Below are 17494 nucleotides of genomic sequence, written 5' to 3' on the forward strand. Positions count from 1 at the left end.
TTATTTTCCTTATACATATTTATGTAAATGAGTTTAATAGTTTTGAACTTTGTTAAAGAATTATTTTATCTATCGATTAGATTATACTTTATTGCTTGCGAGTTGTTTGCATTTTGAATGGATTTTTTAGTGATGGACTAGTATAACTTATATAAATATGTATATAACTATGTATGTATGTGTGTATAAGTGAATACTAAGGGTACAAGGGAGTGAGAAAGAAGCACATCCTTAAGCTTAGGCAGATTATTTGGATAGTACTCGTAATCTGTATGTTAGTGTTATTGAGAATATGCAAATTTTTATTTAATTATGTATGTATGCATGTATGTATGTATGTTTTTGCGGGCATTATATGACGGGAAATCGGGAAATTCAATTGAGTGGTGCGATTTTGAAAACTTCCAATAGATAGTTTCTAGTTGTTGATATGTGTTTATGGATGTGTGCAAATACATAGCGAATTCTTCGTTTAATGAGTCTACATACATACATATGTGTATGTGTGTGTGTGTACATATATCGTTTGTATAAAAATAATTTCAAAGTTCGATGACTACTTTATTACTACATACATATATACTTACACACCTACACGTAAGTTATACTTTAAAGCTAGAGTACAAAAACAATTGTTCATTGTCGTAATTTAAGCTTCAATACGCTCAGCTGCTGATTTTTTTTTTCATGGAAGGACTTTTAATTGCTATCAATCTAATTATAATCGTATGTATGTATATCCGTTGCGCATGCACATACATGTGCCTTAATTGCATGCATAAATACATCTGTATGCTCATTTACATGTATGTACATATGTATGTATATGTACATTGAACATTAAAAACATTTCTCGTTTAAGATTACAGTCGCATATAAAATTACTATTACAATTACATTGTTTTTCACTTTCCAAAATGGACATCATTCATCCTATTCTACTCACGATTCCAGTGCACTTTCATAACTCCTAAAAAGGCACTTTCCAATAACGAATGGATCTTACTTGAAGGAGGAGACGTTGAAGCTTAAAACAAGAGAAACATTCGGACTTTTTTCAATTATTTTTTAAATAATTGGGGAATGTTCGAAAAATTTGGTTAATTTATATGTATAAATGTATATATTTTAAGTACATATCTTTTCAATCTTCATTTCGAAATTCTAATTAATATTGAAGAGAAGTTTTTAGCTTGCCTAAAAACATAACTTTTTAAATATGAAGCTGCATTATGGAATCTATGCTTCTTCACATACAAATTTAGTTCGACCAACATTCATCACATTTTTTTTAGGCTGTACAAAAATTATAATCTTAATTTCATATAAAAAAAATAAATATGAATACATATATTCGGTAATTTAGAGGAACCAATTCACTTCCAGAGTAGTTTTAAAAGTCGTTAATCCCAAAACCGTCTCAATAATCGAAACTCGGAATTGGTGTTTCCTCTACTAACTAAAATGTGTATGGTTTATTTGATATTACAAATGCGTTATCTTAATATTAAGAATCTGCATGGTATGATGTAACACTCTTCGATATATTTACGCTGTGCTGTTATATTTTTAACAGTGTTTCTACGGTGAACAAAACGCATTGAATAATAAATACATACATGCAACTTAAAATACAGTTAGTTGACCACTTTGAAACATAGAAGCGTGTATATGTATACTAGTTGTTTTACATTTTACGAACATAACAATAAATTATTAACAATATCGAAGCCATAAACAAATAATGAAACATAAACATGGGCACAAAGCATACTTGAATTATTTCACACAAGAGGATTGCATTAAATATTGACAATCATGTTTTGTAACTGGGACAACGTGCTACCAAAATGGCTGCTTTCTGGTAGGCTGCGTATCTGGAGCAACCAGTGCTGGCATTCGATACATTTACGGTGGCGTTCCTCGCGCGAAACATCTACGCCTAGAATATTTGACCAAGGATCAATGTTGTCTTGAATAATTGGCAAGAAGTTCGAAAGGATCACTCTGAGCGTGTCGCAACCCCGTGTGTAGTGGCTAGGCAATAAAGATACGGGATATTGAAATTCTTTGAAGGGCCATTTCTGTCATTGTACTTACAATTTGTGTGGGCTCTGCAAGAGTTCATAGATCTCCGGTAGTAATAAAAGACACAAATCCAAATTCCACGACGACCTGCAGCCATTATAAGTGGATTAGTACAGTCTTTGGGTCGATTATCTGTCTTTACTTACGTTTTCTCCATTATCGCACCTAAGAGATCAACAAACACAGTTCGACCCGTCTTTATAGCTTGTTTCAAAGCGCCGATGATATCATGAGATCTGTAAAATAACAAATTTATTGATTATTTTCCAAATAAAGCGCATAAAATTAATTTGAGTGCTTGGCCACCGATCCTCGTGATTGTGGCACAGGCATTTTTTAGTTAATTGTAATGCATCTTCTAGTACCTTGTAGAGCTGCGTATTAGTTGCAATGTGGCATGCCTGTTGCTCAGCTCTTGGTAGATTTGCTCATGTGACGCCAGTAGCATTTGTATCTCCAAACTGTCGTCGATATTTTGTCGATTGCCAAAACTCTTTTGGTTCATGTTCGGTTGTGTCAGTAATGTAGGATCCGGCCGATAGTTAACTGGTATCTACAAAATAAATAAAATATATAATTCTTTAATAGCCTGCAATAGAGCCTTCCACAAAATCTTACATTAGTGATAGTGCTGCCATCCGCATTGTAACTTGAGAATCTCTACAATAAATACCATAAGTAAAATATCCAAAGTTTTGTTTCAATAAACTTACATTTGCTTGCCTCTGAGCAGCAGCAACTTGTCGTTGCGGCGACCGCAGTTCCAATGTAGTACGCGAGCGTGTCGGTGGCTTGGCATAGATTTGCACACTTATATTCTTATTTCGTGCGTTTTCTTTGTTAAGATTGGACTGTGTGTCATTCACGCGTTTTGTCTTGTTTACAAAATGGGACGAAGCTGACTTTTTCAGTGGCATATTGTCGTCCAGTTTATGCAGCTCTGTAGAGCTTACCGAGGACACCTGGGACAACTTGCTGCGCTGCTGGTGGGAAGAGTTTGTGTGGGATTTACCACTCGTTGAAATGGCTATATGAGTGGTGCGCTTTTGTGCACTCGTTGTTGTTTTAGATTTCGAACCTTTAAATGCTGGAATTTGCTGAGCTGGTCCCATTGTCGCTGTTGTTGAGCTTACCGAATTTGGTCCGTTGGGCTGTTGATGATTGTTTTGGTTTACAGGAAAATCTTCAACCATCTCTGTATGGTCATAATTTGATATGACGGGCGGATTACTTTCATTTAAATTATATTCAATCTCATTAGCAAATGAGTTGGTCATCGGCATGTGGAGGTAAATATCACGTTCTCCTGGCATTTTTAATGAGCTGGGCCCGTCAAAATTTAGCGAGCAAATGCCGTTGCCACTAAATGAACTATACCCTGTACTCGAGGCAATCGACGGAAAATTGTAGGGTGGAGAAGTATTAGATTTATGCGTCAGATGAGTCATTCCCCTATACGACGCGTCAAAGTTTAATGTATTGCTATTTACACTATTACTACTCATGCCATTTAATGATGAAATAGCTGACGCCGGCGCCTGGGGCGGAGAAGTAGTGTCCAACAAAGATTCGTCCACCAATTCAAGACTTAAATTCGGCGATGAATGGCCGTCCAGACTAGGACTCCTGTTATCCTCATTTTCCTCGACCAGCCGAGACGCCTTTGGACCTGTGATAGAAAGCCTCAACTTCTGGCTGCCACGCGAAAAGCTCTTTCGTGTAGTCGAATTATGGCTGAAAGCGGCGGGTGTGGTATTGGATGGATTGTAAAATGGAAATACTCGGTCAATACTAAGTGCATTTATAGAAACAATGCTTTGTTCATAAGAACCACAGATCTATAAAATAAAAATTAAGATAATAGGATATCAACAGTACATTCCCCATCTTAATGACATACCAATTTTCGATTAACAACTTTCATATCACCCAATGCAGTCCAAGTGGATATTATATGGTCAAACTCGCGATCTGGTTCCCAGCCAATCACAGAAATACCTGCTGCGGTACCCACAAATAGACACTCCCCGTTCTCACTGCAAGTTTCGTTTTGTAAGCAAAGAGCAAATGGAATTTCGTTGATTTCGCAATTTACCTGAATGTAATGCATTTTATTGGATGGCCATAAAATTGGCTCTCGCTCTCGGTCTGAGATATACGCAATTGACTCTCCAAATCGTATATGCAAACGGTCCCATCAACGCGTCCAACGGCTAATAGGAACTCAAAGGGATGAAATTGGATACAAGTAATAGCGGCTGCTGGCGGCTGCTCACTGAAATCCATGATTTGTTTGCTTTTACGTATATCCCAGATTATTACAGACCCTTCTGTACCAGCAGATGCAATCCACAATCCATCCGGCGAGAACTTTACTGAATTGACCTGAGCGATATGGCCTCGGTAAATCTTAATACATCTATTTTGGTTTCTGACATCCCACAGTCTGAAATTTTTTATAAAAACAACCAATTAAAGGAGGCTTTTGTCGACTTATTTTGCAAAATGTTTTCAATCCTAAATTCGATATCATTATTTTTATTTTTATTGAATTCGTACTACATCTTATGTGATAACTCTACTTTAACATAATTCCATTAAGGGGTTACATCGGTTTCATGGGTTCAAAAAATCGATTTTTTTTTTTTTGGCTTATAAATTTCTACAACATCTCAAGAATATTATCCTAAATTTTCAAGTCGATCCGAATAATATGTAGTTTCGGAAAACAGCCTTTGGAAGGTGTGCGCTCCAAGCCACTTTTATTGTTATTCAAAACTTTAAACGCGTTTTTCTCGGAACCGTGTTTGCAAAGTCGGTTGTCAAATGTTCTCAACCTATCTTGATGAAATTTTACACAGGTGTTCGAGATACAATTTACTCGTGCTTGGACGGAGGATTTTTGTTTTTCATTTACAACTACATATTTAAAATAAAAACAAAATGTCAAGCAAATTTCACCGAAATTTTCATTTTTTTGGAAAAATGTCTGCCGAAATTCCAATTTTTACTTTTTTTTTCCTTCGTTCAAGCATGAGTTTATGGTCTTAAATAAAACACTTATTTTTGTTTTTTTTTCATTTTTGATGATCCTGTCAGGAGTTATGCTGATAACGCGGACGCACCTTTTTTTCGAGGGGTCACCGGAAATGACGTCACAATGGAGGAGCTTCAATTTTTTTTTTTTTTTTTAATTTCAGAAATTATTCTTTAAATATGTATCTATAACACAGAAAAAAGTTTGAATTAAATAAATATTTTTTTACATAAAAATATTGAAAATAGGCCTCTTTTTGCCGGACGAAACCTATGTAACCCCTTAAGCAAATACTGGGGGCAAAAAGCTTTCTGACAGAAACATTATTACGTCATGTATGTTTTTGACTTTCCTATTTATATATAACTCTACTGTCATGACCCCGATTACCCCAGCCAATCAGCTGATTCCTTCAAATTCGCTGAGAACCGGTTAACGGTCTGATGTTTGCGACATCCCTGAATTGTTTTCACCTATAAACATTCTCGGAGATTGGCAATTTCAAAAATATTTCTCCAGCGTGTATCAAGCAACGTAAACATTAGACGGCTAATAAAACCTCGTAAATTGTATCTCATTTTTTGCGATATGTGTACTAACAATTTCGGTCTTTTCTGAAATTTTTTGAAATCAATTAATTAAAAGAGACTAGTCGGAGGATGGTTCCATGTGTAGAAGTCCACGCAAGTGGGGAAAGTTACTGATCGCCATTCACTTGGGAGTGGCCAGGACGATTCTTCTACATATGGTTCAAGCAGCTCACAACGTCCGGGATTAGCCCACGTATCCTCTGGTTAGCTTCCGAACACCCGTTCGGGAGTGAGCTAACGTGAGAAGGCGAAGCATCCCAGCATAGCTGGTTGTGCGCTGGGCTTGGGACCCGCCACTTAAAAAGCCCCCGAATGAAAACAGCAACAAAGCCTCGGATGAGAACTTCCAACACTGATGACGACCCCTGCAAACGAAATAAGGAATACGATTTGAGAGCATGCACCTGGAATGTCCGGTCCCTTAATGGGGAAGGTGTCTCTGCCCGGCTGGTTGATGTCCTCGTGAGAGTAAAGGCTGACATCACTGCCATCCAAGAGATGCGATGGACGGGGCAAGGTAAGAAAAACATAGGACCTTGCGACGTCTACTACAGCTGCCATGTAAAGGAGCGCAAATTCGGTGTCGGATTTGTTGTGGGAGAGAGACTTCGTCGCCAAGTACTGTCGTTCACTCCGGTGGACGAGCGTCTTGCAATAATCCGCATCAAAGCGCGATTCTTTAACATCTCGCTAATTTGCGCCCACGCCCCGACGGAAGAGAAGGACGATGCGACCAAGGATTCCTTTTATGAGCGCTTGGAACGTTCCTATGAGCGCTGCCCCCGCCACGACATAAAAATCGTGCTTGGCGACTTCAACGCCAGGGTGGGCAAGGAGGAAATTTTTGGTCCCACAGTCGGAAAATTCAGCCTGCACAACGAAACATCCGGTAACGGACAGAGGCTGATTGACTTCGCCGGGGCCCGAAACATGGTAGTCTGCAGCACCAGATTCCAGCATAAAAAGATACACTAAGCTACCTGGCTGTCTCCTGATCGAAAAACGCGAAACCAGATCGATCATGTTGTGATAGATGGAAGACACACTTCTAGTGTATTAGATGTACGTACGATCCGAGGACCCAACATCGACTCGGATCACTACCTTGTTGCAGCCAAACTGCGCACACGCCTCTGTGCAGCAAAAAACGTACATCTACCTACGCAAAGAATGTTCGACATCGAAAAGCTGCAATCACAACAGACAGCCAGAAGATTCGCCACTCGACTCTCACTGCTGCTCTCGGAGAGCACTGCCCAACACACCGGCATGCGCGAGCAATGGAGCAACATTTCTCGTTCCCTACGTACCGCCGCCGAAGAAGAAATCGGATTCCGGCGAGCCCGAAAAAACAATTGGTACGACGAGGAATGTCATGCTGCCGCCGAAAGAAAAGATGCCGCCTATAGAGCCACGCTGCGATCGGGCGCAACGCGAGCCATGTGGGATCGCTACAGAGAGCTGAAAAAGGAAGAGAGACGTATTATCCGACAGAAGAAACGAGAGGCCGAAATACGTGAGTGCGAGGAGCTTGAGATGCTGGCCAATAGGAACAACGCCCGAAAATTCTATCAGAAAGTTCGGCGGCTTACAGAAGGTTTTAAGACCGGGGCGTTTTCCTGTAAGAACAAAGACGGCGATCTGGTGACTGACGTACAGAGCAATCTTAAATTATGGAGGGAACACTTCTCGAACCTGTTAAACAGTGACAGCTGCGCATGTCATAGAGAATGTTAAGATCCCGATACCCTAATCGTTGACGACGGAATTATCGTTCCGTTACCCGATCATGACGAGGTGAGAATAGCAATATCACGGCTAAAGAACAAAGCCGCGGGCGCCGACGGACTGCCGGCTGAGCTATTCAAACATGGCGGCGAGGAGCTGGTAAGGTGCATGCATCAGCTCCTATGCAAAATATGGTCGGATGAAAGCATGCCTGCCGATTGGAATTTAAGTGTGCTCTGCCCAATCCATAAGAAGGGCGATCCCACAATTTGTGCCAATTACCGCGGGATTAGTCTTCTAAATATCGCCTATAAGGTTCTAGCGAGCGTATTGTGTGAAAGGCTGAAGCCCACCGTCAACCAACTGATTGGACCTTATCAGTGTGGCTTCAGACCTGGAAAGTCTACCATCGACCAAATATTCACAATACGCCAAATCTTGGAAAAGACCCATGAAAGAAGAATCGACACACACCATCTTTTCGTCGATTTCAAAGCTGCTTTCGACAGTACGGAAAGGAGTTACCTGTATGCCGCGATGTCTGAATTTGGTATCCCCGCATAACTAATACGGCTATGTAAGATGACGTTGCTCAACACCAGCAGCGCCGTCAGAATTGGGAAGGACCTCTCCGAGCCGTTTGATACCAAACAAGGTTTCAGACAGGGTGACTCGCTGTCGTGTGACTTCTTTAACCTGATGTTGGAGAGCATCGTACGAGCCGCAGAACTTAATCGCTCAGGCACAATTTTTTATAAGAGCGTACAATTGTTGGCGTATGCCGATGATATTGATATCATCGGCCTTAACAACCGCGCTGTTAGTTCTGCCTTCTCCAAACTGGATAAAGAGGCAAAGCGAATGGGTTTGGTGGTGAACGAGGACAAAACGAAGTACCTCCTGTCTTCAAACAAACAGTCGGCGCACTCGCGTATCGGCACCCACGTCACTGTAGACAGTTATAATTTCGAGGTTGTAAAAGACTTCGTTTATTTAGGAACCAGCACTAACACCGATAACAATGTCAGCCTTGAAATCCAACGTAGAATCTCTCTTGCCAACAAGTGCTACTTTGGACTAAGTAGGCAACTGAGCAGTAAAGTCCTCTCTCGACGAACAAAACTAACACTCTACAAGACTCTCATCATGCCCGTCCTAACGTATGGCGCAGAAGCTTGGACGATGACAACATCCGATGAGGCGACGCTTGGAGTGTTCGAGAGAAAGATTCTGCGTAAGATTTTTGGACCTTTGCACGTTGGCAACGGCGAATATCGCAGACGATGGAACGATGAGCTGTATGAGCTTTACGGCGACATAGACATAGCCCAGCGAATAAAGATCCAGCGGCTTCGTTGGCTGGGTCATGTCGTCCGAATGGATACAAACGCTCCGGCTTTGAAAGTATTCGATGCGGTACCAGCTGGTGGTAGCAGAGGAAGAGGAAGGCCTCCTCTGCGTTGGAAAGATCAAGTGGAGAAGGACTTGGCTTCACTTGGTGTGTCCAATTGGCGCCGGTTAGCACGGGAAAGAAACGACTGGCGCGCTTTGTTAAGCTCGGCCAAAATCGCGTAAGCGGTTATCGCGCCAATTAAGAAGAAGAAGAAGTCGGAAAATACCTCTTACCTTTCTGGAGTTATCTGGTTTATATTTTAGTCAATAATAGACATCAAAAACCAGCTTTAAACTGACATTATTAAACAGCGCCAACCAAATGAAATTAAATATGTAATTAAAAGAACGCAGTTGTTCTCGGGGGTGAGTTTTTGTGCACGGTAAGGGACTGCGGTAAGGGATTCCGTGCGGTGTTCACTGTTTTCAGCATAAAACGCCTAACGCACTTTTTAGCGATTTTTTTCTGTACTCAAATGCAATGTACATACATTTCTCATAGATAGTTAAAAATAAGAAATAATTATTTCTACTACGGATTAAAAAGAGAAAATTGTTATAGGGGCAATTATAATATACCGCATGATGTTAATTGTCAATCGATAATAAAAACCTTTATCAAAATTGAAAATATCACTTGAAGTAAATATCTTGGAAAATTATGCGGAAATAAACTTTGGTTTTAATTGGTGATATTTAATATTAAACACTAATTTTTTACAGAATCGTAGTGAACAAATAAATTTTGTTTTATTCCGTTATATGATACATTGCGTGTAAATTTATTTACTTTGGTATCTTATTGTGGCAAAGCTTTTTCTTTCCAAGTTTAGATGGTTTTTGAAACACAAAAGTTGGCAACACTACTGAAAGGCGTAAATATGTTAACCAAAGACGCAAACCATCAATATGAAGAAATAAACGAAAACAAAATCAAACAGACGTCAGGCATGACAGAGAAAATTGAAACAGATATTTGTTGATTTTAACGCCGTGCTTGTAGTGGAGCAAAGGTTCGCAAAATACGTGTCAAGATTGGTGTAATAGAAGAATCTTGTGTTCTATCATTATTGTGTTTTGGTAGATTTCTAGTCGCACAGTAACTATCGCCCCAACCTGATTACAGATCACAGAAGCGCAGTAAAACGGTAACGCGTATACATACTCATCAAGGTGAATTGCGTGCAATGAACTAGCAATTTTTCATTATCCTTAGAAAATGCAGTTATCTTATCACTTCGAAGTCACGAATTTTGTTAAAAATAATGTATTGAAACATCTTCACATTTTATTATTTACATAAATCAATACAATTAAAACGAACTTTGCTCACCAGCAACACGGCACCATTTTTTACAGATAATTAGCATTTATATGTGTTAGTGGACTTTAAATCCCACAGAAAATACATTCATATAAACAGTATCAGGCGTATCTTATTGTGCAAATGTAGGTAGATTAAAGCAAGCAATCAGTCCAATATCATAAACTAGGTACATAAACATTTTGAGTATCAAGTCACTGAACTTTCTTGCAAAAAATATGTAATCAGATGTAAATTTTTAATTTTTCTAGAATAAAGCCGAAATCAAGCTCACTTCATCGCTGACCAGTAAAGCATCAAGTACTCCACAGACACAAAAAACAGGAAAATGTCGGAACAATTACGTTACGATGGCCGTGTTGCGGTTGTTACTGGAGCCGGAGCCGGGTTGGGACGCGAATATGCTCTGCTCTTTGGCTCGCGAGGTGCAAAAGTAGTGGTCAACGATTTAGGTGGAAGTTTTCAAGGTGAAGGTGCTTCTAAACGTGCCGCAGATGTTGTAGTTGATGAGATTCGTGCACGAGGGGGTACTGCTGTGGCCGATTACAATTCGGTAGTCGATGGTGCAAAGGTCATTGAAACAGCTATTAAGAATTTCGGACGTGTCGATATACTGGTGAATAATGCGGGTATACTCCGTGATCGCAGCATTGCTAAAACCACGGATCAGGATTGGGATTTAGTGCACGCAGTTCACTTAAAAGGAAGCTTCAAGTGCACACAAGCAGCCTGGCCGTACATGCGAAAGCAAAATTATGGGCGAATCATTATGACCTCATCAAATTCGGGAATGTATGGTAACTTTGGTCAAGCCAATTATTCGGCTGCAAAAATGGGGCTCGTAGGTTTGGCTAATACTGCGGCTATCGAGGGTCAGAAAAATAATATTCATTGCAATGTTATTATTCCAACTGCGGCTAGTCGCATGACTGAGGGTATCCTTCCAGATATACTTTTTAATGAATTGAAACCACATTTGATCGCACCTGTTGTAGCATACTTGTGTCATGAGTCGTGCGAAAATAATGGTAAGATGCTTAATCCAATATGTTGAGAAATTTTGCAAAAGATTAAATTTAAACTTCCTTAGGTTCGTACATTGAAAGTGCCGCTGGATGGGCGACTAAATTGCAAATAGTTCGTGGAAAAGGTATTGTATTACGTACTTCCATCGATGAAAAGACCATCTCGCCAGAATACGTCAAAAGTGTTTGGTCAAAGGTCACAGATATGGCAGACGCCGAACCCGTATGTGAAATCGCTCGGGCATCAGGATATCTGCTGGAAGTGCTAGAAAACTTAAAAGAGGGAAAACTTGGTGGAATTGAAGATACATTCAAATACAACAGCAAGGACTTAATTCTTTATGCTTTGGGTATTGGTGCAACTGTTAAAAATAGCAATGATCTTAAATTTCTATACGAAAACCATCCTGAATTCTCTGCAATCCCTACATATTTTGTTATGCCGGCTCTCATGCTAAGTATGACATCAAATCTTGTAGTCAATGCATTACCTTCTGGAAATGCCCACCTATCAAACATTCTACATGGGGAGCAGTACTTGGAAATATTTGACGATCTACCCACAAGCGGTAGCCTCACCACTGTTGGCAAAGTATTTGATGTTATGGACAAAGGATCTGGCGCACTTGTTGTTACAAATAGTGACACTTATGATAAAACAGGTCGCCTTTTGGTAAAAAATCAGAGCTCTATTTTTGTTGTCGGAGCAGGTAAATTTGGAGGAAAGAAATCACCTATTGCTGGTGTTATACCCATTGTGCCCGCACCCAAACGGAATCCCGACTCAACAATCTACTATAAAACATCCGAAGATCAAGCCGCCTTATACCGTCTCTCTGGCGACTTGAATCCACTACATATTGATCCAGATTTCGCAGCAGTAGCCGGTTTCAACACACCCATATTACATGGTTTGTGTTCATTGGGTTTTTCAATACGAGCGGTTTTGGCACAGTACGCCAGCAACAATCCAGTTCTTTTCAAAGCTGTAAAAGTTAGGTTTTCAGCTCCAGTCATACCCGGCCAAACACTTAGGATCGATATGTGGAAGGAAGCCAAACGAATTCACTTCACCACTACTGTCGTGGAAACTGGAAAAGAAGCGATTTCCGGGGGATATGTTGATCTGAAGGATACTTCGGCCAAATTGTAAAAATATAATTTTCTCAAGTTGATAAAAATTAAGGCAATGTAATATTTTATGAGTATTTACGGATATTAAAGGTGTATTTTCTTATTATTTCAATTTAAACACAATTGAGTATTCTAACAATGCCTAAAAGGCTAGTACGAAGTTCAGTTTTTTAAGTGAATTAATTTTAGTATCTAGGGTTAGAAAATTCGTTACTCATTTCAATTCCCCAGCCAAAAGTATTGGAAATATTTCTTGATTTCGCAAGAATTACAAGTAATTAAACTTGTCGAGCACAATTTCGGGCGTCTTATGTGAAAATCTATCTATCTATACAAATATATGTAGGTATATCAATACGAGGCTGACCTGCCTACCTTGCTTTACAACCTTATTCTCGAAAAGAAGAAGATCCCTAACTAGACAGCTTTCGAAGTAAATTACAAAGCAACCAAAGAAGCCAGTTGAAGTAATTTATACCAGTGCCTTAATTTCTATTTCAAACCAGTTACAACTATACTCATTAGCAATTACGACCAGGTAGTTTTATTAACAAGTTGTTTGTAGGGGTGTACATACATACATACGTACATTTGCATTGTACGTAATTGTGAACTATTAAAATGAAAACCATAAGTACAACAGTCATAAACGAGCAAGATTACAAAAAATGAACGATGCGGAGCTAAAGTGTCACAAAATCAAGGCTTAATTGTCGTTTCTTGTTTAGATGAAAGTTTGCGCAAGTGAAACTAAATAGTTGACCGAAACGTAAAAAATATCTGAATTTAACTTCGCTTTTTCCCCTACATTCATATCAACACACATCCGCATATTTGGTGGAAATAATATGGTCACAAGGTTTCAATTTAATTTCGTAAACATATGGACGACAAGTATGCAAAATCTTGCGAACAGCCAAAGCTCGAAATATCTTATTTTAATCACAATGAAAAGCGGCTGAGCTGAGAAGGCATAGACCTTCGCTGCGTGGGCAGGGAGTAATTTCAAATATGTACGCATACATTCACACATATTATGTATTTCGATCAAAAGCAGTTAATTTGTCCTCACATCTTAAACCATACCTGCATATTTTTTGTGGTTTCAAACGGAAAATACAATAAAATATGAATATTTCTCTCGTGTAAAATATAAGCTTGAGAATGAAGAGCAATAGAACGGCTTTAATTGGCTCGTCTATACAATTATGTATGTATATACATATGTACATACATACATACATATCATATTTGGAATCTCTACCATAATCAATGTAGCTAATTGCAGATTGACGAGATTTTAATAGAGCGTGATTGGATATGTGATTGACTTTAGTTTTTGGACTAAAAAGTGAAGAATTCAATAACTACGAAAATAAAGTGTCTGCCCACAGTTGACAGCACAAAAACAAACAAAGATAACTCCTACGCGATAACGATCGCATAAACGTGCCTTGGCTTTGTTTGGCACTTCATTGAAATGCAATGCAACACTGAAGTGCAAAAAGAATTCGAAAATAATGAAACAAAGTATACTTAAATCTTAAATATTTCTACATAAATAAGTTATGTTAGCGAAAAATTACGATATTTCAATGACTAAATAGTATGACAAGTCGCTCTAAGTTGTTTAATAAGACCACTTTGAATTGAGTAAATTCATTTAACGTTCCAGCAGTTTACATTGTTCATATTTTTCCATTACTTATAATTAAGTTTTCAAACTTACCTAACGGTGGTATCATTACTGCCCGATACCACATATTCCCCGGAAGGATTAAAGTCTAAGGTGCGTACACTTTTCATATGGCCATTCAAAGTGGAGCATATGGTCTGCGCGTTTAGATCCCAACGTCTAATAATGCCAATATCGTCTGCTGAGTAGACGAAATCATCATTATATGCAAAGCGTACACAATCAATAGGCCTGTTATGTCCGGTTAATGACTGAAAAGTTGCCAATTGTATAGAAGACTCTAATTTTAGCAGAGAGTACAACTTACCATGAAAAGTTCTTCCCGACCGATCGCCCATAAATTCACATTACGGTCCTGACCACCAGTGACTAAAACACTACCAGTTTCACCAAGGTCAAGACTGGTAACATTTCCGTCATGAGCTTTTATCTCATCTGCGAGGACAAAAGGGAAAAATGATGTTAAATCGGAGCTTGTGTACCTCGGCATTTATGTGGTTTATATGCTATATCCATAACAGAGGCACAAACTTACATATTTTTGCTGTTAACTTTCGAGCCAATGCCATAACTTTCAGCCACTTTTACTTGTTCCTCAGTGTACCGCTGCTCAATCTATATAATCCACCAAATATATTTCACTTTCTACCAAAAATTAAGAATTCCTGAGATTTTAAAGCAAGTTATGTTTTTTATTTTTGTTTGCTTTCCCTGCTATGTTTCATTTGTCGACTACGTCTCCGTGCCGTCACCGTTGTTACCGTTTACTAATTCTACAAGTCTCAATTTTAGCTCAAGAATTTTTCACGCACCCTTCTTCGCCGTCACCGTAACAGTCTTTATTTTTACGCAATTTTCTATTTTTGTATCAATTTGCGCGACAAACGTCCATAGATACTTTTCCAATTATAAAAATAAAACACAAAACCTTTATTTTCTTCTTTTGTATAAAATAAAAAAGAAAACAAAATTCTTTTTTCTTCGTCGTCGTCGTCGTCGTCGTCGACGTCGTTTACTTTTACGTTTACATTTACGTTTACTACTCACACTCACTGTCAAAAACATCTGACATTTTCTGAGAAAATGAAAAATGGACAATGACAATTCACCCAATTCCTTTGAAAACCAAAGAAAAATACGATGAAGCTCATTGCAATGGAATAATGTAACAAAAAAGGGCTGCCAACCCTACATTTAAGTTACAATATTCACAGCACTCGACAAGCAAACATTGAGGGATCCTATTCAAGTAAATTGAATTAGCGCCGCTTTTTAAATATTAATTAATAATTTTAAATATATAAAATATATTAATATGTAAGATGGGAGTGGTTATTGACCGAGTTCGCCCATCCAATATGCAAATCTACATTGTGCCAACACTTTAACTGGCATTATTCGGTAAATATCACTCAGACAAAAATTCAAATAAGAAATCAAAATTTTACTTTTTTTATAGATGGCGTACGTGACTTCTGCCGCATTTCAGATCAAATGCAACATTTGCAGAAATTTTAAGAGATTATACTTGTAACTGGTTCCACTTCGTTCATTGTGTGGTGAAATTTTCTACACGACTTTAGTTAGGAACGGTCCGGATTGCATTTGCTTGTCTGTATACAGTACCTGGCCTTTGAATTATGACCGATGATAAAAATTACATATTTATAACTTTGAAAGCGAATAAAAAGCAAACGGTTTTAAAGCATTCAAAAACGTTTACATATTTGTTTTTGTTAAAGGCTTCTTGACATTTTTACGTTAAAAATATTTATTTTAAACTAATATTTCGAGGCTCCTCCTCTTGCTGTTAAGACGGACGCAATTCGTTGAGTCATACTGGCTAGGCACTGTGTTATCTTCATCTTAAGATTTTGGTCATTATACTACACATCTTCGATGTTTTCCTTAAGCTGTTGCTGGTATTATTCCACTGGTATACTGCCGATTTGAGGTATGTCCAACAATTTTTGATGGGGTTAAGGTCCGGTAAATTGCCAGGCCATGGCAAAACCATTATTTCCATTGAATTAAGACAATTCATGCTCATCCTGGTTATGTGACATGGAGCTTCATCTTGGATAAAGGTGTAGTCGCTTCTCGGACACTTACGGGTTTCTAAATATGGAATCAACACCTTTTCCAGCACCTCCACATACTGGACAGAGCGCATTGTTCCCTCAACAAAATGTAGCGGACCTGGTCCCTCTGAGGTTATACAGCCCCAAACCATAACACTGGGGGGGTGTTTGACTCTTGGAAGCACACAATCTTCAGGCTATCGTTCTCAGGCGCTTCTGCGAACAAAATTTGCTGTTTTTGTGACCGGTTCCAATCGGCATTCATCGCTGAAGATGATCTGTAAGAAGAAAAACACAACCACAAAAAAGTGTGAATATTCACATCTCCTTACTAGTGCTGTTTGACAAAGGAAAAAAATGTTTTTTTAAACTTACTTTTTTCCAATATTCCGCGTCGAAGTCTCGGATACACGGTGCCAGTTTTGGCTTTATTGCTGGTCGTCTGCAAAAAAGTCCATTTTCGTATAAGCGTCGTCGTAACGTTCTTTCTGAAATATTTACTCCAGATTCCTGAACCTCTCTCAAAACCATCCGACTTGAAGTATTTCTGTTCCAGAGAACTGTTTGGACAATTTTGCGATCCTGCCTGGTTGAGGTGATGCGTTCTCGACGACAATTGGCGATTGTGACAAATTCAAAGGATATGTATATTTTTTACTTACTGTTGTTATATTTTAGATATATGAATATTAACTATTCAATTCTTTCACTTTTCAGACGATCTCAATTAGTTTTTTTATGCTCCTCACACAAGATCGAATTAATTCGCCTGGCACTTGCAGAATTAACTTTTCACTTATAAGCAAAAAACTGATCCTTTTCTAATCGACGCGGGCCAGTTGACCGGAAATTCTTAAAAACATCTAAGAACAGGTTAAAAACCCCTTAATACCCTTTTTTATTTGGAAAGGCCCAAATTAGATTGAACATTTTACCTGATATTTGAAGTTTTCAGAAAAAATGTCATTGGACATAATTCAATGGCCAGGTATTGTAGGACAAAGTTCTAGTGTATCCTATAATTTATGGAGTAGAAAGAAAACTAAATGAATTTAATAATATGTCAGTAAAGACTGTATGTACAGAGAAAATGTTTAAAACATATCTAATACATATTGTAAAGAACCGGGAATCTTCGCGAGCAACAATACAAAAACATGATTTCGTGTTGGCCAGACAGAACTCGACAGAAGATATTACTTGCCAAACCTAGAAATTACTATAGTTATTAATTGTTAATACGAGTAACAGTAGACAGTTAATTTTTAGGAAATAGAGTTAAGCAAGTTGTGTTGCCATTGATTTGCAATTTTTATTTGAGAATGCAGTGATCGAACTCAGAGAAATTCTTGTGAGAGATTTTATGCGGAGTGCAAAAATGTAAATTAAGAGTTTCTAC

The 17494-nt window shown here is 38.5% G+C and overlaps 2 protein-coding genes across 6 annotated transcripts; one reads left to right on the forward strand and one right to left on the reverse strand.

Moving 5' to 3' along the window:
- On the reverse strand, positions 1 to 15073 carry LOC128856813 (katanin p80 WD40 repeat-containing subunit B1). Of its 2 annotated transcripts, XM_054092165.1 has the most exons (11): positions 14550 to 15073; positions 14322 to 14449; positions 14048 to 14265; positions 4184 to 4534; positions 3989 to 4124; positions 2802 to 3926; positions 2707 to 2748; positions 2454 to 2641; positions 2235 to 2324; positions 2101 to 2175; positions 1 to 2037 (listed from the first exon to the last, which is right to left on the reverse strand). In XM_054092165.1, the coding sequence occupies exons 1-11, from the start codon at positions 14581 to 14583 to the stop codon at positions 1803 to 1805; spliced, it is 2622 nt and encodes an 873-aa protein (XP_053948140.1). In that variant the 5' UTR covers positions 14584 to 15073; the 3' UTR covers positions 1 to 1802. The 2 variants fall into 2 exon arrangements, with proteins under 2 accessions (XP_053948140.1, XP_053948141.1); XM_054092166.1 differs by lacking the exon at positions 2707 to 2748.
- On the forward strand, positions 9792 to 12441 carry LOC128856814 (peroxisomal multifunctional enzyme type 2). 4 transcript variants are annotated; one of them, XM_054092168.1, is made up of 4 exons: positions 9792 to 10008; positions 10195 to 10328; positions 10411 to 11187; positions 11250 to 12441. In XM_054092168.1, exons 3-4 carry the CDS (start codon positions 10488 to 10490, stop codon positions 12335 to 12337), a joined length of 1788 nt encoding a protein of 595 aa, XP_053948143.1. In that variant the 5' UTR covers positions 9792 to 10008; positions 10195 to 10328; positions 10411 to 10487; the 3' UTR covers positions 12338 to 12441. The 4 variants fall into 4 exon arrangements, with proteins under 4 accessions (XP_053948143.1, XP_053948145.1, XP_053948144.1 ...); XM_054092170.1 differs by having other exon boundaries at positions 10195 to 10288; XM_054092169.1 differs by having other exon boundaries at positions 10195 to 10284.
- Positions 15074 to 17494: the final 2421 nt, after the last annotated feature.

Source organism: Anastrepha ludens, chromosome 3 (genome assembly GCF_028408465.1).
Source record: "Anastrepha ludens isolate Willacy chromosome 3, idAnaLude1.1, whole genome shotgun sequence".
In the NCBI taxonomy this organism is placed as follows: Eukaryota; Metazoa; Arthropoda; class Insecta; order Diptera; family Tephritidae; genus Anastrepha; species Anastrepha ludens.